The sequence below is a fragment of the Primulina huaijiensis genome, chromosome 2 (genome assembly GCF_012295235.1).
Source record: "Primulina huaijiensis isolate GDHJ02 chromosome 2, ASM1229523v2, whole genome shotgun sequence".
Taxonomy (NCBI): Eukaryota; Viridiplantae; Streptophyta; class Magnoliopsida; order Lamiales; family Gesneriaceae; genus Primulina; species Primulina huaijiensis.
The window spans coordinates 4,229,307-4,254,341 of NC_133307.1; the positions used below are offsets into that span (position 1 = coordinate 4,229,307).

General features: G+C 31.7%; 3 protein-coding genes and 1 long non-coding RNA gene across 4 annotated transcripts; 2 read left to right on the top strand and 2 right to left on the bottom strand.

Moving 5' to 3' along the window:
- The first annotated feature begins 7 nt into the window (after window positions 1–7).
- LOC140959009 (serine/threonine-protein phosphatase 7 long form homolog) lies at window positions 8–1,763 on the top strand. Its single transcript, XM_073416694.1, has 5 exons — window positions 8–552; window positions 628–749; window positions 828–915; window positions 1,000–1,440; window positions 1,542–1,763. The coding sequence occupies exons 1-4, from the start codon at window positions 223–225 to the stop codon at window positions 1,042–1,044; spliced, it is 585 nt and encodes a 194-aa protein (XP_073272795.1). The 5' UTR covers window positions 8–222; the 3' UTR covers window positions 1,045–1,440; window positions 1,542–1,763.
- Window positions 1,764–2,027: 264 nt separating this feature from the next.
- Window positions 2,028–4,145, bottom strand: LOC140971898 (uncharacterized). Its single transcript, XM_073434428.1, has one exon. The coding sequence runs from the start codon at window positions 4,143–4,145 to the stop codon at window positions 2,028–2,030; it is 2,118 nt and encodes a 705-aa protein (XP_073290529.1).
- A 7,110-nt stretch (window positions 4,146–11,255) lies between these two features.
- On the top strand, window positions 11,256–15,428 carry LOC140965066 (MLO-like protein 1). Its single transcript, XM_073425119.1, has 13 exons — window positions 11,256–11,449; window positions 11,540–11,597; window positions 11,715–11,938; window positions 12,262–12,378; window positions 12,476–12,628; window positions 12,718–12,792; window positions 12,880–12,968; window positions 13,185–13,234; window positions 13,334–13,374; window positions 13,494–13,703; window positions 13,804–13,871; window positions 14,421–14,481; window positions 14,985–15,428. The coding sequence occupies exons 1-13, from the start codon at window positions 11,324–11,326 to the stop codon at window positions 15,189–15,191; spliced, it is 1,479 nt and encodes a 492-aa protein (XP_073281220.1). The 5' UTR covers window positions 11,256–11,323; the 3' UTR covers window positions 15,192–15,428.
- A 3,590-nt stretch (window positions 15,429–19,018) lies between these two features.
- On the bottom strand, window positions 19,019–20,541 carry LOC140965076 (uncharacterized). Its single transcript, XR_012172960.1, has 2 exons — window positions 20,253–20,541; window positions 19,019–19,594 (listed from the first exon to the last, which is right to left on the bottom strand). It is a non-coding gene; the product is annotated as an uncharacterized lncRNA (long non-coding RNA).
- Between the last annotated feature and the right edge of the window lie 4,494 nt (window positions 20,542–25,035).

Below are 25,035 nucleotides of genomic sequence, written 5' to 3' on the forward strand. Positions count from 1 at the left end.
TGTGGTGATTATGTTTATGATAATCATTTGATAACCGCTCTTGTGGAACGATGGCGCCGAGAAACTCATACTTTCCACCTGCGAGTTGGCGAGGCCACAATCACGCTACAAGATGTTGCGTTAATTTGGGGGCTGAATGTTGATGGTGATCCTATCATCGGGACTGATGTATCTTGCAAGTTTACTGTATGGCAGATTTATTGTTATGATTGGTTAGGTTTTATGCCACTTCAGACAGACTTCAGATCCAACAGTTTAAAGTTGACTACTCTGTACTTACACTGTACACAAACAGTAATTGATGAAAACAGTACAGACATAGAAGTGGCACAATACTCCCGATGTGTTGCGATGTTGGTTATCGGTGGTTGTATGTTACCTGATTCTGAAGGTTGTGCGGTCAAACTGTTGTACTTGCATTTTCTGCAAGATATACATAAGGTTCGTAGTTATAGTTGGGCAAGTGCTGTACTTGCATATTTATATCACGAATTGTGTTCCGCCTCTGGGTCAGGAAAACAAGAAATCGCAGGCCCTTTATACATATTGCAGGTATATTTATTACAATTTTTATTTCAATGTATACTCCTTTTTATACATATTTATTAAACTCAATTGTTTTTGTAGATTTGGGCATGGTCAAGAATGATTCCTCTATGTCCTGACCGCTTAGGATACAACCTCATCGCTCGACCTGAAAATGAGAACAACGGTGATAATATTCTTCCAATTCCACCATACGGAGCAAGGTAATAAATGCAACATATGATATAAAATTGATAACGTCATCTTTATTTTATAATATTACGAATTTAATGTGCATACAGATGGAAAAATGTATTCACGTGGACACATACACCTACACATTCTGTGCGAATCATTCGTGATGTACTTGAGAAGATGGGAGATTGTCAGGTGTTTACATTTCATTAAATATAAATTTCGTATATGTCATACATTATTGCTTGGGTATATGATTCGTTTTTTCATTATTTATAGTTCAAATGGCTTGTTTACGACCTCGAAGCTGTGGATGTTTTGTAATTGCCCTTAGAATGTAGACATCTCACTCTCTGGCGAAGTGCGTGCCCATTGATATGTTTTCACATTGTGGAGATGCATCGCCCAAATCGAGTTCTTCGGCAATTTGGAATGTCACAAAACATTCCAATATCAGCACTTGATGGAGATCATTGACATGAATGCTCGAGACGAGGACGCAAAAATTACGATTGGGTCAAACATCATAGACTGATGGTGGATGCGTGGGAAAATCGTCGTAATCTGATTGTTGAGAGTGATTTGGTTGAAAATTATAGCATGAGATATGATTATGAGACATGGTATGATTCTATAACTCGATGTTTCATATCTCGTATAGAGCCTCAACAAATCGATTACGGTTATCAGCCCGGAGATGCATATTTCAGACGTATTGTGGTAAGTGCTTGTTAAACAATTTATTTTCAACACTTTGCATTATTCTATTACAATTTATTATGCATGTGTTTGATAAGTTTTTTATTTTTATTTTATAATAGAGAGATGAGACATCAAATTTGAAAAATTTGTTTGGAGGACTCTCTGTTGATGATCAACCGCGTGAAGCATTAGCTGAAGTTGTTAAAAAAACTATCCAGACCTGTGATTTACTGTATGAAATGTCCTTTAGAACACCCGAGCAACAACATCATCATGCTAGGACTTCAAACAGAAGGCGAAGACTGAGAGATGATGATGTAGCCGATGAACCATCATTCTCGACCCCTTTTGATTACGACGTTGTTGTGTTGAGCTTTCTCGCTGGATGCGTTGCCTTTCTCGTGTGGAAGGCCGGTCCATCTCATTTCTGATTCTTGTAGTTCGGTCTCTCCCTTTTCTCCTTCTTTGACGCCTATTCGGGTTGTGACACAATTCGAATGTTGGTTCATCCCAATATTCCTCATCAGCAATTGGACGAAATCTTCCCTCGTACGTGTCTACGTATTCACTCATCTGAAACCAACGTTGTACAAATTGTGCACGATCTAATCCATACCATTTGGCGGTACAGATTGCATGTGAACACGGAATTCCAAAGATAGTCCATTTCCGCATGAGCATTCATTAAGACTGAGGGTCACAACCTGTACACGTTCACCCCGACCTTGTCGCCCTCCCGTAACAACAGATGCCGATTGGTCTCTAATCTCGGTACGCACAACAGTGTGTTCACTAGATCTCGAAGACCATTTCTCGTACAGTCGAATAGCGTAATCAGGCCAAGGCTGATTGCTCTGAATCATACATTGCCTTCGTATGATACGATCGATGAAATACTGTACGCAACGATTGAATGTCAACTGAACTAACGCTGATACAGGAAGTCGACGAGCACCCTTCAGAACAGAATTAAGACACTCTGACATGTTGGTCGTCATAACACCACGTCGCCATCCCCCATCGTGAGCAAGAGTCCATTTGTGTTTATCAATTTGAGAGAGATAAACAAAAGCTCTCGATTCGAGATTTTTAATTTCATCCATGATGGCATCAAATTTACGTATTTGATGTTGTGTGCCTGCTTTCCAACATAGATCTTTTAGGTGCACATTTTTGAAATGTGTATTGAAATTAGAACATACGTGTCTAAGACAAAAACGATGTACGCCACGTGGATGTCTAAAATCGGGTATCTCCTCAACAGCATTAATGATTCCACGATGTCTATCGGAGAAAAGGCACACACCTGTTGATCCTCGAACCACATGCTTGCATAGAAGTTCCAAAAACCACTTCCAGGAGTCGTATGTTTCCTCATCGACTATGGCAAATGCTAAGGGTAAGATTTGGTTGTTTCCATCTAAACCCACAGCTATAAGCATCTTGTGCTTATACTTCGTGTATAAATGAGTACCATCAACACTAATTGTTTTTTGACAATGTGCGAACCCATCTATACATGGTCGGAAGGCCCAAAACACGTAGTTTAACACCTTTAATTGAGAATTGTATCTCGGTAAATGGTTCCACTCTACAATAGTGCCTGGATTGTACTTAACAAGGGCACCCATGTACCTTGGCAAAAGACGTACTGAACTCTCCCATGTACCATATACATTTTCTACCGCCCGTTTTAAACTGTACCATGCCTTATCATATGAGATTTGATAATTATATCGATCTTTCACAAGCTGGATAACATATTTAATCTCATACGAAGGATCACACCGAACTATACCGACAAGTGTTTTTGCAATCATATTTTTGTCCAAGTTATGGTGGTCTAACCCTACCTGGCTAGACATACATGTATGTGGACCACCATATTTCGTGATCTTGAAATACCTCAATTTTGATTTTAACGATGCACGAAGACCCCACCTACAGTTGATATTTGAGTGTTTATTTTTACAACTAACTTTCCACAAAGTCTTTGTACTCTCCACAACTTGATACTCACGTCGAGCAATTCTAACTGAAAAGTCCTTAACTGCTGCTATCAAATGCTTTTTATCTTTAAAAACCATGTTCGTGCAAAGTTCTCCTCTATCTGCATTGTAATAACTCAAATTCGATGCAGATGGAATTCCAACAGAATCAGGGCGTTGCTCATCATATATTGTACTAAAGAATTGAGGTACGTCATATAAAGATTGACCGACAGGCGGGACAGAAAATGGTAATGCATCAGGTCGGTGTTCAAGATTTGAAATGCCTTCAAAAGGATATGCATGCATATGATCACTGGTGTTGGTATGAGATGGACCAATATCAGCAAATGTGGCATTTTCGTCTTCATGCTCATCTTCATCTGTTTCACTTGTAGTTGTATCAGGTTCAGTAAATATTTCAGTGGCGTCAAGGTGAACATCTAATGACAACTCACGTGATCTTTGTTCATCATGTACGACAGGTGTCAGTCCATGACCCGATCCAGCACTCGGTGAACAATCCAAACCTATATGATTTGTGTCAACTGAGTACCATCCTCTTGCACCAGAATCCCATCCTCGTGCGGAAATCGGCCAACTAACATTTTCTTCTACGGTGTCAGTAATATATCGATCCCATCCCCCAGTCCAATCATGCGAATTAAATCGATTTTCAGCTATTGGTTCGAAAAAAGCAGCAGCGGAAGTACCAGCTTCATCATGAAATCCCATCGAATCGAACCCTTCAGTTATACATGGAATGTATGATTCAGGAACCTCAACATCTACATTATGCTCAATGAAATCCTTTCGATATACAATTCAATACACCGCATTTCGTTAATAGAATCCAGCATAAACTGTAAATTGTTGTCATCATTGATGTCAAGATGCAGTTCTACGCAATGTGACTTATCCATGTAGGAATATTTTGTTGACAATTTTAAATTAAATTTTGAACTTTCAATATTTGTCAGACGGTATACTATTTCTTTCAACTCATGCAAATTAATAGATCTTGGTATTCGTGTTGTCCTCAATGCAGTGATACTATATTTTACGGTGTGATGTCCTATAATAACATTACCACCTACGAATAAAAGCACCGGCACACTGTCCATTCCTATAAAAAAAATCAATAGGTCACACAAAATAAAAAGGTAATAATAAATTTTATAAAATTTCAATTGAATAACAAAATGTGAAATATAACAAAATAATACACTATAAAAATTAATTTGCATATGCTTTCATTTTCATTAAGAATAATTATAATAATAATGATGATAATGCTTATTTTGTTTTACTAAACAACTACTATCAATAATATTATTATTTTTATTTAGTAAGTAAGTAATAATAAAAATAATTATGATAATAAATTTCATACTAAATAGGAAAAAAAATTAATAGTAAAATCATTTATATGTATATTTTTTTAATAAAGTTTTTAGAAATAATAAATTTTATTTTAGTTATGTAAAATAATAATAGGTCCTACTAAATACAAATTAAGTTAATAATAAAATCATACTACTTATTTTTATTTAATAAATTAATAAAAAAATTTATAATAATAGATTTTATGTTATTTGTGTAAAATAAATCAAGCGTAATATTTTTTTTATAACATACCTAAATAAAACAAAAACCATAAGAATTACAATTGTAAGTGTTATTTTTATTATAAAATAAAAAATCGTATTTCTTATTTATATCTTACAAGTTAATTATAATAAAATAATATTTTAATAATAGTAAGTTTTCACAAATACGCACGTGGAATGAAATAATAATTAAATAAATTAATTATAAAACTGATTTTATGTTTAATAAATTAAGAACAAAAATACAATATTTATACTAATAAATTTTATATTACTTGTGTAAAATAAAATTGTAATACTTAATTTTTTATATGCTACCTTTATAAAACAACAACATCAATAATAATTATAAATAAAAGTATTATTATTATTTTCAAAAAAAAAGTTGATTATTATTCTAAAATACAAAAAATATATTTCTTAGTTGTATCTTATAAGTCAATAATATTATAAATAATCATTTTAATAATATAAATTTTTGATACTACGCATGTCAAATAAAATAATAGCATATGAAATTAATTGTAATATTTATTTACATTTAAGTAATTAAAAACAATATTAACCGTATTTATAATAAAAACATTTATATTATTGGTGTAAAATAAATAAATCGTTACACTAATTTTTTTATATACTACCTGTATAAAACAACAACAATAAGTATTTTTATTATCATTTGCATAATATAAATTAATAAAAATAACTAATAATACATAGAAACATAATTAAACATTTTAATCATAAACTCAAAACGTAAAATGATGACAAATTCATAATTTATATTCGAATAATCAAGTAAATTAATTTAAATCAACGCGTACCTCAAATAGAAGTTCAAAATCAAAATTTTATCTGCAAATATATAATTACAATAAATAAATTAACGATTTCAATCAAACATTAAACCACAAACTTAATTTAAAACATACAGACCTCATGTGCTGCAATTACTTGATCAAACATCGAACGAAAATCTACAGGAATGAACAATAAAGATGCATTTAAATGCAGAGAAACGAAGAATGATAGAAGCACAAGAATAATACATTTGCACCGAGAGCAAACATATATAAGCAAATTTTCATCAGATAAAAAACACACCATGTTAATACTTATCAGTGATACATCACATCACTTTATCACGCAAATTTTAATTCAAATTTTTTTTATCGTCTTCTTTTAAAAGAAAAAAAAGATGTATGCATTATTGAGTATAGGGGTTGTCAGTAGTTCACATGCCACGGTTCTTTGCCGCAAACGTCCAATAATTATTTTTAAAAAAATTCAACAAGTCACGCCTATTTACTAGGCGTGACATATTTAAGAAAAAATTAAAGTTAAGCAAGTCACACCATTGGAAATGGCGTTACTTGCTTTTTAAAAAAAAATTAATTTTGCAATTCACGCCATCTCCAATGGCGTGACACATTAGTTTGTTAAAAATTTTTTTTACCTTATTTTATTAATCTTTTATCATATATGCTGTAAACAATCAATGTGTAATAATACCATGTGCTTTTTCCATGGGAGAGAAGATCCTGAATTCAAAAAAAAAATTAAAAATTAAAAATAATTGACCAATATCTTTATATAACTTTCTAAAGGATAAATTAATTCAGAATTAATTTTTTATTTAAATCATAGACCATATACTATGTCTAAAAGATTATCATGTGCATTTATAGGTGTTGAAATTGTCAAAATATTTTTTTTGCAAGAATCAACTTGGCAAACCACCCTTTCAATATGAATTAGTTCCACCCAATACGTTCGAGTTATTTTGCACTACATCTCTTTTGTGAAATATCGAAAATACATAATTTACTTCATGAAAATTTTTTTAAAAAAAAAAATTTGATTATTTTTATATTCCTTTAAACAAATTTCTTATATCTAAAAAAAATATTAATTTTATGATTATCTGTATTTCGAAGTTAGAAAAAATATTATTTTAATAGTATTAGACCTTATTTTGATTTATTTTTTGCTTAAAATCTATACATATAATTGTATTTGATTATATGTATGTTTTTGAGATTTTATGCTTTGATAAATATATTTTCTTTATTATTTATATACACATTAAAAATATTTACAATTTAAAATATATTATTTACTATATTATATTATTATTTTATATAATACAACTTTCTTCGATCCGACAGTTTAGTTGAACTGATCCGCCAGTTGAATTTTTTTTTTTAAGGTCGATCGGTTCAATCACGGGTCCGATTATTAAAAAAATTGATTTAGATGTTTCGAAATTTGTATAATATTCAATTTACTGTAAATTTTGAAATTAATATATTGAATTTTTCATTGGAAAGATCAAGTCATCATATGAAAATAATTCCATAACAAACCAAATATATGAACGTAACCCGACCCAAGTTCATCCAATTGTTACATGGAATTTGATTCCAACACACACACACACACAAAAATTATTAATTTTCATGAGGTGCATGGCGCATTTTCAAAATTTTACAGAGGTGTTGGTGCATGTAAATATATATATTTTTTAGATTAATAAAATACAATTTGGTAGATTTCATGTATTATTATTTTTCAAAAATTGGTTTCAAAGACACAACATGGATACATGTTCCAACAATTGGATTAGCAAGGATAAATCGTGCAACTTCTATAAAAACACAAAGTTTAAAATATTTATTTAATTTTCATGAGATAAAATATATATTTTCGATATTTCAGGGTGGTTTTGGCGCAAAAAACTATAGCGGTGTCAATTCGGTGGGTCGAGAATTTGGGTCGGATTGAACAATAGTACTATTCAAAATTGCTCAACCCGAACTCGAACCTGAATCAACCCGATCAACCCGAATAACCCGATTTTGAATTTTTTTTAAATTTTTTTTAAAAGAAAATTAAATAAAATTCAAATAATAATAATAATAATAATAATAATAATATTTTAATTTAAACACATAATAACAAAATCTCTCTCATATATATGATTTAAATTTGAAAGTGTAATGATAGAAAAATAAAGTATATTTACTAAATCAAATAAACAACGGTTTAAAAAATAAAAAATGTTCAAAATGAAAATTTATGATATAAATATGCAATAAATATTTTTTAGACATACAATATATAAAAATGTAGGCAATATTTATTAATTAATTTTTTAAAAAATTTTAAAATTTTCGGGTCACCCGAATTGACCCAAACCCAACCCAACACGATCATTTTTTCGGGTCAGCTATCGGGTCCAATCCGATCTGACTCGAACTTGAAAATCCTAAACTCAAACCTGATTTTTTTCGAGTTAAACCATGTCGGGTTAGTGAGTCGTGTCTGATTTTAACATCCCCTAAAAAAACTATGTTATTATCAGTACCATTCAAGTAAACAAGAACCCCACCCGCTTCAAATTAAAAACTGAATTGTAAATTAATTCATATTTATTAATTCATATTAATTTCGACACTTCTTTGTATTTGGTACAAAACTACGAGCCCGTTTGGTATAAGAAGCTACAATTAAAAAAGTGCTTTTTTTATAAAAAAAAAAAAGTGCTTTTTTAATTTTTAACTTGTTTGTGTGGGCTTCTAGTGCTTAAAAAAGTACTTATTTAAGTTGAAATTAGAGCTTTTTTAAAAGCCCTATTTTAGAGCTTTTTTCACTAGCTTTTTTAATAACCTAAAAAACAACATCCACCAGTAATCTCCGCTCAATCTTTTCTCTATTCTTCTACAAGGTACAATTTTTTTTTTTCCGTCGAGGTTTTTGTTCGTTCATTTTTTTAATCCTTATTTGTATTACTTTTTCATTTATGATATTGTGAATTAGATAATCTATTGTTTTTTTATGTTTTATTTTTTGAATATATAATGTATTCAAAGTTAGCTCCTAAACGAGGATTATCAAATCCAAGTCAATTACCTAGATATACGATTGAGACTGTTGAACCTGGATTTGTTGCTGATGGGAATAATAAGGCGGATTGGACTGATCAGAAAGTTAAAAAAGCACTTTAATGATATGTATCCAAACACATTTATTAATTTAAAAAGTGTTTTTTATCTATTCATCCAAACACAATATTAACACAACTTTTACTTAAAAAAACATTTTTTTAATCAAAAAACTTTTGATACCAAACGGACCCTACGTCACCATGTTTGCTTTTTATCGACTAAGGATGCTATTTAATCAAAAGTTGACGTAACAAAATATATTTTACTCTTTGTTTAATTTATAAATAATTTAAATTTTCTATTGTCCATTTGTATATAATTAATTAATTTTCGGACGAAAATAAAAATGATTGACTTAATACCAGTCAACTCCCCACTAACATACCACTATCAAAGAAAATATAAATAAATATATATATATATATATATTTATATATTTACAACAACAAAAATGTAAAAAACTAAAATATTTATCAACAAACAATGAAATATTGTATTGTTGATATTATTATTATTATTGCCTCATTCGCCCTATTATTATTATTTTTTTATTATTATTTTCCTGCATTTGGCCTAGTTATTTAATTTTTTAAAAATTAATTTTATCTGTGAATTATTTTGTTATTTTGAAATTTTTAAATAGGTATATGAAATATGTGTTTTGATACTAATAGAATATTAGGGGTGTCAAAATCCGACACGTCCCACCAATCCGACACGGTTCAACACGAAAAAAATCAGGTTTGGGTTTGGGGTTTTCGGGTTCGGGTCAGATCGGGTTGGACCCGATAGCTGATCCGAAAAAATGATCGGGTTGGGTTAGGTTGACCCGAAAATTTTAATTTAAAAATATATATATATAATTAATAAATATTACCTACATTTTTTATATATTGCATGTCTGAAAGTTTTTTGTTATATATTTATATCATAAATTTTCATAATTTAATATTTATTTTAAATATTTTCTATTTTTTAAACAATTGTTTATTTGATTTAGTAAATATACTTTATTTTTCTACAATTAAAATTTCAAATTTAAATCACGTATATGAAAGAGATTTTATTATTATGTGTTTAAATTAAAATATTTTATTATTGTTTTGAATTTTATTTATTTTTATTTTTAAAAAAGTTATTAAAAAAATTCAAAATCAGGTTATACGGGTTGTTTCAGGTTCAGGTTCAGGTTCAGGTTGAGAATTTTCGGGTTGGTTCGGGTTCGGATTGGACAATTTTTGAATATTATTATTGTTTAACCCGACCCAACCCACCCAAATTGATACTTTTATAAAATATTACAAAATAGTTTAATTATTATTGAATTCTTCAAGACATTTAGGATATAAAAGCGTTGACGTACCCTCAAGTCTTTCATTCAATCATCTTCCCGTGGACTGTTACTTACGCCATGGGACCATATATATACGCGGTACGCTTGTACACGTGAACATGTTAAATTTTGCGAAAATTATTATGAATTTTTCGTTACGTTATGTTATCAAATTTGAGTTATAATCTTTTATTTTTTTTTATTTTTCGGAAAGTTCGATCATTTGTTTAACAATTTTAGTCATTTTTATATTGAAACATTTACGTGGACACGTCGGTAACTCGGTGCCATATATTAGAGATTGGACAAGATCATGTGTTCGAGTTTCATGAAAGGAACAAGAGTAGGTTTTTTATGAGACGGTCTCACGAATCTTTATTTGTTAGACGGGTCAATCTTATCGATATTCACAATTAAAAATAATACTCTTAGCATAAAAAATAATATTTTTTCATCGATAACCTAAATAAGATATTCGTCTCATAAAATAGGATCCGTGAGATCGTCTCACATAAATTTTTGCTAAAGAAAATATATAGACGTTGGAAGAGCTTCCCTAGTAATGAGTTGATGGCATAATCTGACTAGGTATATCCGTGTGGGTCCATTGTGGTTCCCATAAGTCTATAATCAAAAAAGAATCAGGCAAAAATAATTAGACGGAATCTTATCCTATATTTTGTATTTTATATCGTGTTACATTTTATTTAAATAAATTTTATTTATATTAAAAAAATACAATTAATCACTGATAAAATATTTAATTCATTTATTTTTTTAATTAAAAAATATTAATATATTATTTAAATAATTTATTGTGTTTGAGATGTAGATTTATTTTTTAATAAATAAATAAATAAAATATTTTTTAATGATTATATTTATTTTGTCCATGATGTTTGCTTTTACTTTTCGGTGTTTGTCCGTATATACTTGCTGGTCTAGGTGCTACCTAGCCAATGTTTATCTGGATTCTTTATATATATGAAAATAAGGAGTGATCGGATTATCAAGTAAGCAACAATGGCTGGCGGCGGTGGAGAGGGCGCCTCCTTAGAGTACACGCCGACGTGGGTGGTGGCCTTGGTCTGCACCGTGATAGTTGCCATCTCTTTAGCTGCTGAAAGATCCCTTCACATGGCTGGCAAGGTACCAAGAATCCAATGGAATTTCAAGAATTTTACGTTTTTTTTTGGTCATTTTTAAGATGATTTTGATATGATTCTTGGTTTAATGCAGTATTTGTTGAAGAAAAACCAGGGAGCTCTCTTCCAGGCCTTGCAGAAAATTAAAGAAGGTGTCTTATAATTTAAGTCAATTTAGCAGAAGAATCAATATATATATGTGCGTGTGGTTGATCATTTTATCCTTATTTGATGATTCTTGAATCAATGTTGTTTGTTTTATAAACCAGAGTTGATGTTGCTTGGATTTATATCTCTAATGCTGATGGTGTTTCAAGATCGAATCAGTAAAATATGCATCCCCACGCACTATATGAATCACTGGTTGCCTTGCAACAAAGTAAAAACCGATGCAAAATCCACAGCCCACTTGGAGTTAGATCAGGTTCAAGTTTTCGCAAGCCGACACCTTCTGGCAGCCGCATCTGGTGCCTCGGGCTACTGTGAAGCTAAGGTAGTCCACACGTTTCCGAGTTTTATGATTTAAAGTTTAGATAATTACTTTTTTCATCCCTATTTTTGGGTTTAAAAACGTAAATTGTCCCGGAATTTATGAATTTTAGATATTTTTGATCCACGACGTTAATTCATTGTTAAAAAGTACCAATGAAAAAAGGGAACGTGGACAAAGTCTCTTGCTTCCTCTTCTGCTAGTTTTTAAAGATATTCAAGACCAAAAACATCTAAAATTCAAAAAAGTATTTGACCCTTTAGATATCACTTGTAACTATGGAAATAATTGAGATTTTTTTTTATTTCTTTCTCCTTCCATGTTAGGGAAAAGCACCATTGTTATCCCTGAAAGCTTTGCACGATCTCCATATCTTTATCTTTGTGTTAGCCGTTTCGCATATTATTTTCTCTGCTGCAACAATTGTCTTGGGGGGATTAAAGGTAATGATATTCTTCATAAATCTTTATTCTCTTTTAGCTTTTTAGACTTGATCGACGTTTTTAATCATGTGTGCATCCATTTTGGTTTATATTCCAGATACGTCAATGGAGACATTGGGAAGATTCAATTCAGAATAGGAAATACGATCCCGAAGAAGTCATGAAAAAGAAGATCACTCGCGTCAAAGACGACGCCTTCATCATGGGCCGGATTTCGGGCATTGCAAGAATAGCTCTGTTCAGTTGGTTGGTAAGTAAGTCTTCTTCAAGAATGATCAATTCGTTTGTCGAAATTTATGCATATGCATCAGCAAATAAGGCATTCATTTTCGGTTTCAGAAATCATTCTTCAAGCAATTTTATGGATCAGTTAAGAAATCAGAGTACACAAGTCTCCGCCATGGTTTCATTATGGTAAACGGGCGAAATCTTCGCCTTCTTGGTTTTGCTGCTCTACGTTTCTATGTAGGCTAGGTGATCATGGGATTATGTTGTGTGCAGGCTCATTGTAAAGGAAACCCAAAGTTCAACTTTTACAAGTACATGGTTCGTGCTTTTGAGAAAGATTTTAAGAAAGTTGTCGGAATAAGGTACGGTGCATTCCCCCCATGTCGATTGAGCTATCACGAGAGTCTGAGTTTCGTCATTTAACTTTCTATAATCAATAAACGACATACAGATTGTCACGCAAAAATGTTACAAAAGATTTCTTCTTTTTTCATCGACACATCTAAGAAATTAATCGATTTTTTCCAAGCATAACTGATAACAATCGATGATACTTAAAATATTCTCCATGAATGCAGTTGGTATCTTTGGCTTTTCGTGGTTCTTTTCTTGCTGTTGAATGTTTCAGGTAAGTGGTAACGAATTCAATATCCAATCTAGCTACCATTATAGCAGTCAATTCTTGAATCCTGAATATATATATATATATATGTGTTGATCTATTCAGGTTGGCATGCATATTTTTGGATCTCATTCGTTCCCTTAGTCGTAAGTAACTTGCTTCGATCCATATCCCTTGAGTACCAATCCATACATAAAGATAATTTGTTCCAACTTATATAAATATATATCGAGTTCGTTTATTTTTTTTGGGTTTTTGGTGTCAGCTTCTGCTTGCTGTTGGGACTAAGCTTGAGCACATCATCACGGAATTGGCGGTTGAGGTCGCGAATAAACATATAGCTGTGGAAGGAGATGTGGCTGTGAGACCTTCAGACGACTACTTCTGGTTCCACCGGCCTCGTCTTGTGCTTCTACTGATTCATGTGCTTCTGTTCCAGAATGCCTTTGAGATTGCTGTTTTCTTCTGGATGTTGGTAATCAAATGATCCTTCAAATCACTGACATTTTCCCTTTCTTCTTCTTCTTTTTTCAGAATCCAAATTTGATGAAAAAAATTTCATCTCATTCTCACAGGTTACTTTTGGTTTCGACTCGTGCATAATGGGAGAAGTTGGTTTTATCATTCCTAGACTTGTTATTGGGTAAATTCTCACTCACATGCACTCAAAAATCACATAGTTTTTATCTTTCAATTTTTGATAATGATAATGCTGTTGCATTACACATGTTAGTGTTGTGTAGACGTCACATCAGCGTCACGTCAAAAAAAAGACTGAAATTACAAAAAGTAAAAAGAACGGACTAAAACTTAAATTTGAAAACATTAAAAAAAAAAAAAATTTGTTCAGGTCCTTCTTACTTTTGATATGCTTTTTTCCGTTAATTTTTAATGATGAAATAACATCGAAAGATGATTAAAAATGGCTAAAATTTATAAAGTCTCAGTTGCGTATCTTTCAATTTTTTTTTATACCTGAAAACATAAAAAACCAAAACAAATAATTGTTCAGTCCTCACGTTTGATGTCTTTTTTCGTTAATTTTTAATCGTGAATTAACATGATTAAAAATGCCTAAAATTTATAAATCAATAGATATTTTTAGCACATCCAAACATAAGAGATTCCATATCTTCTTGATATACAATGAATCCCACAATTTTAATGGTGCTGGACTGGTGGGTACATGCAGGGTGTTTGTGCAATTTCTTTGCAGTTACAGTACTCTTCCACTCTATGCCATTGTCGCACAGGTATCTATTTATTGTGTATGTAAGCTAGTTTTTTTTTTTTTTTTCTAAATTACAATTATAATGGGAACTTATTATATTAATATAATATGCGTTTAATACTAATCTATTTAATTAAATGTAAGCAAAATTAAGGTGATTTAATCATGAAAAATATAATATTTAATTTTATTATGATATATAATATGATCTTATTCAACATAAAGGATAATTTTGAAAAGAGAAAATAATGAATGACAAACTAGAATTTGATGTGTTCGTGGAGTCTTTTTTTAAAATTACGTAATAATAAGGTAAAATATATTGTAAACTTAATTAAACCTTCCCCAATTTTTATTCAATTTTTTCATTCAAATTAAACCACCACATCTTCCAAATAAAAAAAAAAATCACAACATGAAATATATACGAATCAGATTTATCGTTAATTTTTACACATGCATAGATAATATATACTTGTTCTTCGAAACGGGGTTTAATAATTTCTCACTTGTGAATGTGGGAAGATGGGAAGTTCATTCAACAAGGCAATATTTGATGATCATATACAAGTTGGTCTACTGGATTGGGCTCAGAAGGCGAAGTTGAAGAACAAGGAACACAAGAGTGACGACTCGAACCAGCGACAAGTAACTAGTCGAGAGTCTCCTCTCATACACGAATCTGAACGAGGGAAAGCTCGAGAAATCGAGCTTAGTAGAGGAAGCAGATAATGGGATGAGAGGAGAAATCTTCAAGGCCAAAATTTGGACTGAGATGTTGCTTCCTTGAATGGTTATATAATTGTATCTGAGTATTTGGTTTAGTGGTTAGCTAGTTGGAGTAACAATGTATAATGCTTGATTTTCCTTAATGTATTTTGTGTGTGACAAAATTTATAATTGTTCAATTTGTCTCTATTATTTGTTGGAAAATATTGGAGTTGTGAATGAAAATTGTGGCTTGAATTAGGAAGTACTAAAATTGAAATTATGTTTATCAAATAATGGTTCTGGCAGGAGCTTCGTTAGTGGATCAACAACGTTATATGTAGAGACAACTCTCTCTACTAATATGTTTCATCTTCCCACAATCTCATGGATTATGTGGAACTTACTCATTATATTTTTGGATCGTTAATGAGATTTCGGTTCTTTTGTTTGCGCAATGACACTGATGTTGTTGTAGTAGAACTTGACTAGATCAACTATTTGAGGAATGAACCCAACTCTTGAACGAAATTTCTCATCCAAACAGTCTCCTTCGCTGCAACTGATGCAACTATGTATTCGACCTCAGTGGTTGAATCCGTTGTGGTGTCTTTTTTGGAACTCTTTCATGAGACAACACCACCATTGTGCTTGAATACAAATCCAGATGTTGATTTTAAATCATCCACATATGATTTGAAGCTAGAATCAGTATAGCCTTCTATTTTCAATTCTCCACTCCTATAAACCATGAACAAATTCTTAGCTCTTCTTAAGTACTTAAGAAATTCCTTCACGATTTTTTAATGCAATGGCCCGGAATTTGACTGATATCTGCTTGCGACACTTAATGCAACTGCAATATCAGGTCGAGTAGATATCATACCATACATTATACTACCTGTAGCAGACGCATATGAGATGTGGCTCATGTTTTCTATCTCATCGTCAGTCTTATGGCACATAGATTTAGATATAGTCACACAATGACACATTGGGAGATATCTTCTTTTGGACTCCTCCATAGAGAATATCCTCAATATGGTATCGATATAAGTGGATTGGGTGAGCCCTAGCATCTTCTTTGATATATCCCTGTAGATCTGTTTTCCTAATGCATATGATGTTTCACCCATATACTTCATGGAGAATTTACTTGCTAACCATGCTTTAGTTGATTACAACATCTCTAAATAATTCCTATGAGTAGTATGTCATCAACATAAAGTAATAGGAATGTCATTGCACTCTCAATAACCTTCTCGTATGCACGTGGTTCCTCAGGGTTTTTAACAAAATCAAACTCTTTGAGACTCTTGTCAAATCCGAGGTTCTAGCTCCTTGATGCCTGGTTGAGTGACAGTGCATGGGCATGCTACAGCTCATGCTGGACCATCCTAATGAACCATGACCAGTAGTGGTACATGGGTATGGGCCGAGGCTCATGTTGGGTTCAGCCTAATGGCCCATGATCGTTACATCTATCATTCCGCTCTTTCTATCCAATAGAAACTCCTTCTCTAAGAAGATATCATTTCTTAAAATAAACACATTTGTTTCATTGGGATCATAAAAATAATATCAAATGGAATTATTTGGATATTTCACAAAGTAGCACAAATTGGTTTTACTATGCAATTTGTCTCTCACTATCTGTTTCACATAAACAGGACATCCCCATATTTTTAATAAAGAATATTTGGGAAGCTTTCTCATCCATATCTCATATGGATTTGTATTCATTGTCTTTATATGGATTTGGTTCAACAGCATGTCGCGGTTTCAAGCGCAAATTCCCAAAAAGATGGCAGAAATTCAGTGAATCTCATCATAGATCCAACCATGTATATCAATGTATGATTACGACGTTCTAACACACCATTCAACTGGGGTGTAGCAGGTGAGTTCCATTATAATAGAATCTCATTCTCCTTAAAGTAATCTTGAAATTCAGTACTTGAGTATTCTCCACTTCAATCATATCGAAGTGTTCTAATACTTTTTCCTAATTGTTTCTCTATTTCAGCTCTGATTTTTTTGAACTTTTCCAAAGATTCATACTTGTATTTCATTAAATATACATATTCATACCTCGAGAAGTCAATAGTAAAGATAATGAAGTAGGACAGACCAAATCACGTGCTAACACTTAGCGGGCCACAGAAATTTGTATGGATCAAATCTAATAGATCATGTGCACATTCCATTTTCCTAGAAAAGAGACTTTGGTCATATTTCTTTTCAGACAAGACTCGCATGTTTCAAGAGAGTTTATCTCTGACATGTTAAACATTCTCTCTCCCACTACTTTATGTATTTTTCTTAGAGAAATATGTCGCGGCCTAGTATGTTACAAGTGTGCTTAATTTAGACAATCTTGTTTTCATTTATTTGTTGTTGAAATCGTTTGGACATTCACTTATCATTGCCAAAACATTTCTGGCCCAAATATTTTCTTATGTCCATATTTCTTGCAGTAAAACAAACATGTTTTGACTTATCAGACTTTCTTTCCCTTACCTTGTGCGACCTCTTTTCGTCCAAATCTCCCTAATAATATGAGTCAGATACTGACCGCAGATGACGTTCATCATTCAACTACGGTTGGTGGAAAACAAAGAAATATTAAATTTTTTTAAAATTTTATTTTTAATGATTTTAATTTAAATTTTGAATCTGATCCAAAATTAGAGATTTTAATTTTAAAAATTGTCTCATTATTAGTTTTAAAATCTCGTACTATGTTTGTTTGTATGCTTGTCGGATTTCATGCCACTCTTGTTATTACATTAATAATAATGTACATATTGATTATTTATAATATATCATATGCATTATAAATAATAAAAGATGGTCGATAACAGAAAGCTAATTTATCTATATGAGTTATATATGGATCCATGTCCAAAACCTATGTGAATACAGAGATGAAAATGCAAATAACATAATCTTCTAATATTTTACATGTCTGTCATCTTCAAAACACTCGAGAATCTGAGCTCATTGTCTTCAAATCTTGATCTCTTACTAAATCTAATATTTACATTAAACTTTCATGGCATATTGGGATACAAATTCAAAGGGTGAGAACTGACCATAAACCAAATCCACTAATAAATAATTATCAAATAATTAAAAACACAACATATAAAATATCTTATACTACTATAAAATCGGTCATGGCATCATCATACTTTTACAATACAAATATCAAATATTATATTAAATCCATAATATAAAATATTATCAACAAATCATGTATATTGTAATTTTACCATTAACCGCCACATTTGGAAATAAATTAATAAGTTAAATAAGCATTTTATCTAACTTCAATTAATTCATTAATAATTCAATTTCTTATAAAAACATCTTTTACTATAAATAATTAAAATCCAATTCTAATTATTTATTTTATAAGAAAAAGTCTATAATTTTGTCAAAATTTATTTTCAAGGACTAATTTGATTAAATTTTCATAAAATATCAATTCGATTCAAATATTTTGTAAAAATTAAAAAAATCTCCACGAGCCCAAATAATTCGAGCTTGAAGGGCCCGAGACATTCTCAAGCACCCTGTTCATTTGCCTGCCCGCTCGTTGCCCGATTATTTCGAGCAATCGCCCCTCTACGCAGATTCTTTTTTAAATTTTGAAAAAAAAAAAGCATTTTCTCGTAATTGAATAAAATCGTAAAATATTACTAAAATAAAGTTTATTTTTCAAGAATCAATAAAATCTAAACCACAAGTAGCTCGTTGAGCAACTGCTATAACATTAAATTGAATATTTACTTTAAAATATATCGTGTAATGATATGTAATTTGTTCTGATTCAAATCAGATGAGTCTTGATGAAGAATCTGTGCTTTATTTTCCATAACATTTCAGTGAAACAAAACAAAAATTGCTCTCCATAGTCGCTTCAGTCTCTAAACATTTACAAATCTCCTTTCTTCCCCAATCTCAAACCAGAGTTTTCTTAGAGGGGCTGAAAGCCAAGATCATGAGTAGTCCCAAAATGCAGATGGGAATCATAAGTAGCATAAAAGGCGGAGGCCGCAGCGGGGGAAGTATCAGTGGCAGGATCAGTAACGAGGCCGTCAGACAAACCAGCACGAACAGCGATTCGTGTGTGAAGCAACGGACCATCCCACCACCATGCCCCTGCGAAAAAGACCAAGAACGCTCCAGTTTCTTAGGGATACTGCTCTTCCTCGTAAGGGTCTGATTTTTTACAGTCTTTCTATCCAGTTTGCGCCTTAAATACTCATCTCGCACGCGTTGATTCGATTCGGAAATGCGGGTCTCCATTTAGGCTCATCCACAGTCGACCAAGTCACACGAGAATTGACAACAATGCTATGCGAATGGCTATTCTTTGGGACTTTATAACACAAAGTTCACTGGAATTAATCCAACTGCAACTAAAAATTAAGCACCATCTTCAATATACAACCAAAATAGAGATTGATTTAAGAAAACAAATGGCAGGGAATAGAATGTTGCCAGGCTATGAAGAGCAGAACCAAGAAATGTTTTCGATGATCAATTACTTGAAAGTTGACGCACAAGGATTCAAATAAAAGGAGAAAATGAGGACAAACTATTTTGGTTTCTATGTTTGTGATGTACCAGAAAAGTTCTTTGATATATGAATTTTAACACAGTTTCCATTCCAATCCATATTCATAGCTAAATCTACCATAAACAAAACATTATAACCAAATAAGGATTCGTTCATAATGTAAAAGAACGAAAGTCAACCATGTTTACCAGAAGATAAAATCACAGAAATAAAGAAAATCCCACGACATAAAACTAGAATCTTGGAGCAAAATCAGGGGGGAAAATCCAAAATATTATGAGTGTTCATGATATATTTTAGTTTCCAAAAAGCAATTTTCTTCCTCAAAATTCCACTTTCCCCACGTAAGACTTTATGTAACATTATGAACTCCATGATCGACCTTCCATTCTAACACGAAAAAATGAGTAAAAAATTAAATACTAGCAGAAAAATAAACAAAATCCCGGAATTGATATGACATAAACAGGTGAAAAAATCGATTATTTTTTATGTACTTGTGCAAAACACTGATATTTTTCCTCCTCTGTCGCTGATTTCTTGATTGTTTTTTTTTCTTCCTTTCTTCTTTTCGGGCCTCCGAAGAAAGAACGATGGGAAAAGAAATCGACACAAAATATATTATATTGTATAAGAAAACTCAAACAAGTGTATTAAGGTTGAAGAAATTTGGTTCAAAGAGAAATTCGGAGAGTATGGAAATGTTTATATATTGTGTCGTTGAATCATGAATTTGTTGTGGGGTCAGGGTTGGTGAGATGGGATTGTATTTGATAAATAAGATATTTTTTCTCTCGTTCAACTGTTTTAACTAGTACGTCCATCTATGGTCATTAATATCTACTTAATATACAAAAATTATCTGACACAATTCATCATAAATTATTATAAATCTTAAAAATATTTATTTTTATTTTAAATATAAATCAGATTAACTCGTCTCACAAAAAAATATCTGTAAAATGACATCACAATAACTCTACTTTTTTTTTGTAAACAGTTTTTTAATATTTTTTTATACATTTATGTGTGTGGAAATATTATTTTAAGAACGTTTTCTTATTTTATTATTCGTCAAAAATATTAATTTTTATTTTAAATATAAATCGTATTAACCCATTTCACGGAAAGAGATTCGTGAGATCGTTTTGCAAATACTCTATTTTTTTGTAAACAATCTTTAATAATTTTTATGCATTTATGTGAGAGTGGGTCTTTTGTGAGATGGTCTCACGAATCTTTATCTATGAGACGGGTCAATCCTACCGATATTCACAATAAAAATTAATAATCTTAGCATAAAAAGTAATTTTTTTCATGGATGACCCAAATAAAAGATCTGTCTCACAAAATACGACCCGTGAGACCGTCTCACACAAATTTTTGCTTTTATATGTGAATGGAAATATTATTTTAAGGACGTTTTTTTAATTTTATTATTCGTCAAATATGATTTGAGAAGGATTTCTTGGATAAACCACGAGTATAAACTATGTTATCTTGAATAAAGTTAAGTTGTTAATTAATTAGTTATTATTACTATATTATAAAATTTTAAGTGGTTTGCCTAAAAAAATATAAAATACATGTATATTGTGGGAGTTGTTGTTAAAAAGTAAAAATTTACGGTAAAAAGTAAAAATCTCAAACTCTCAAAATTATCACACTACACACTTTATAATATTTTTCTCTCAACTCAATTGTGATTTTCTTCACAAATGAGAGATCTATTTATAGAAATTTTTTACAAATAATCCAAAAATAAATTACATCATTACCTTCATCATCACACACAAATTTCAATATTCAACACCTAATTTTACCTAATTTTCAACATTCAAATATTCAACATTCAAATATTCAATACACACATTTTAAATATTATTTTTCAACACTCCCCCTTGTGATGATGATCATAATGATTGTCTTCATTACGTGTTTTTATACTGCCTCGTTAAAAACCTTACTAGGAAAAACCCATTTGGATAAAAACCATAGTAAGGGAAAAAGAGTGCAGTCACGTAAACTCCCCCTCATGTTGACACGAACAATTCTTCACAAATTTCGTAGATTGCGCATCCCAATATTATATATGTGCTTTCTGAATATTGTCGTAGGAAGTGCCTTTGTGAAGAGATCTGATGAGTTTTCACTTGATTGAATGTGACGAACATCAATACATTTATTCTTCTCAAGCTCCTTGGTGAATGCGAAGAACTTAGGAGGAATATGTTTAGTTCTGTCGCTTTTTATGTATCCTTCTTTCATTTGAGCAACACATGCAGCATTATCTTCATATAGTATCACAGGCTTCTCGTCGAATGATAATCCGCATGAGATTTGGATATGTTGAGTCATTGATTTTAACCACACACATTCACGGCTTGCTTCATGTAGTGCAATAATCTCGGCATGATTTGATGAAGTTGTTACAAGTGTTTGTTTCTGTGAACGCCAAGAAATTGCAGTGCCTCCACGAGTAAATACATATCCAGTTTGAGAACGTGCTTTGTGTGGATCAGATAAGTATCCAGCATCGGCATAACCAATTATACTTGGATTAGCATCTTTTGAATACAAAAGTCCCAAGTCTGTCGTTCCTCGTAGATAACGGAATATATGTTTAATTCCGTTCCAATGTCTCTTTGTTGGATATGTGCTAAATCTTGCCAATAAATTTACGGCAAAAGATATATCAGGCCTTGTACAATTTGTAAGATACATAAGGGCACCGATAGCACTTAGATATGGTACTTCTGGACCAAGAATATCTTCATCATCTTCACATGGACGGAATGGATCCTTTTCTATGTTTAATGATCTAACAACCATTGGAGTACTTAAAGGATTTGATTTGTCCATATTAAAACGTTTAAGGATCTTTTCTGTATAATTTGTCTGGTGAACAAATATTCCACATTCTTTTTGTTCAATTTGTAAACCCAGACAATACTTGGTTTTTCCAAGATCCTTCATTTCAAATTCTTCTTTCAAGTATGACACAACTTCTTGAATTTCCTTATTTGTTCCAATGATGTTTAAATCATCAACATATACAGCAATAATTACGCATCCGGATGTTGTTTTCTTAATGAAAACACAAGGGCATATTGAATTATTTACATATCCCTTTTTCATCAAGTGATCACTTAGCCTATTATACCACATTCTGCCGGATTGCTTCAACCCATATAATGATCTTAGTAATTTCACAGAATAACATTCTCTGGGTTTTGAACTTTGTGCTTCAGGCATCTTAAATCCTTCAGGGATTTTCATATATATATTACTATCAAGTGATCCATATAAGTAGGCTGTAACAACATCCATAAGACGCATTTCTAAATTTTCAGATACTGCCAAGCTAATCAAATACCGAAACGTAATTGCATCCATCACAGGAGAATACGTTTCTTCATAATCAATTCCAGGCCTTTGAGAAAAACCTTGTGCAACAAGTCGAGCTTTATATCTTACTATTTCATTTTTCTCATTTCGCTTTCGAATAAAAACCCATTTGTATCCAACAGGTTTTACACCTTCAGGTGTAAGGACTATAGGTCCAAAAACATTACGTTTATTTAGCGAATCCAATTCAACCTGGATGGCATCTTTCCATTTTATCCAATCCTGCCGATTTTTACATTCACCAAAAGATTTTGGTTCATGATCTTCATTATCATTTATGATGTCGATTGCCACATTATAAGAAAATATATCATCAATTTCTTCTATATCTTTTCGGTTCCATATTTTTCCAGTATTAATATAATTGATAGAGATTTCATGATTCTCGTCAGTTTGTGGTTCTGACAAAACATTTTCATCATCATGTGTTTCTTCAGGAACATCATTCTCTATTTTGTGATCATTATGTGTTTCTTCAGGAACATCATTCTCTATTTTGTGATCATTGTGTTTCTCTATGAATTTTCTTTTTCGAGGATTTTTATCCTTGGAACCAACTGGCCTTCCACGCTTCAGGCGTTTAATGACATCATGACTATCTTCAATTTGTTTCTTCGGAATTTCAATTCGAGCAGGGGCATTTGCAGCATGTATATATGATTTAGTTACCCCTTTTGTGTCTGCAAATGCATCTGGTATTTGATTTGCTATTCTTTGCAAGTGCACAATTTGCTGTACATCTTTTTCACATTGTTTTGTTCTTGGATCCAGATGTAACAATGATGATACATACCATGTAATTTCTTTTTCGGTATGTTTCTGTTCTCCCCCTAACATTGGGAAGATTTCCTCATTAAAATGACAATCAGCAAAACGTGCTGTGAACACGTCGCCTGTCTGTGGTTCAAGATATCGAATGATCGATGGACTATCATAACCAATATAAATACCAATCTTTTTTTGAGGTCCCATTTTCTTTCGTTGAGGTGGTACAATACGCACATACACCATACATCTAAAAATTCTCAGATGAGAAATGTCTGGTTCTTTACCAAATGCAAGCTGCAATTGGGAGTATTTATGATATGCACTTGGAATGATGCGAATTAATGCAGCGGCATGTAAAATTGCATGTCCCCATATAGAAATAGGGAGCTTTGTTTTCATAATCATTGATCTAGCAATAATTTGCAGACGTTTAATCAATGATTCAGCCAATCCATTCTGTGTATGTACATGAGCAACAGGATGATCAACAATGATTTCCATAGACATACAATAATCATTGAAAGTCTAGGAAGTAAATTCACCAGCATTATCAAGTCTAATTTTCTTGATTGTATAATCGGGAAATTGATTCCTCAATTTTATTATTTGAGCAAGTAATCTTGCAAATGCAACATTTCGAGTTGACAATAAGCATACATGTGACCATCTGCTGGAGGCATCAATCAATACAATAAAGTATCTGAATGGTCCACATGGTGGATGAATTGGTCCACAAATATCACCCTGAATACGTTCAAGAAACATTGGTAATTCAGTTTGGATTTTGGCTGGTGATGGTCTTATAATAAGTTTTCCAAGAGAACATGGTTTACATTGAAACTTATTATTCTGAAAGATCTTCTGGTCTTTCAACGGATGACCATGTGTATTTTCTATAATTCTTCGCATCATTGTTGAACCAGAATGTCCTAATCGATCATGCCAATTGGTTAATATTGAAGAATTATCAACTACCATGTTTGATTCAATGGGACTTATATGTGTATAATGCAATCCAGTAGGGAGCATTGGTAGTTTTTCAATCACATATTTCTTTCCTGATTTATATGTGGTAAGACACATATATTTCTAATTTCATTCATT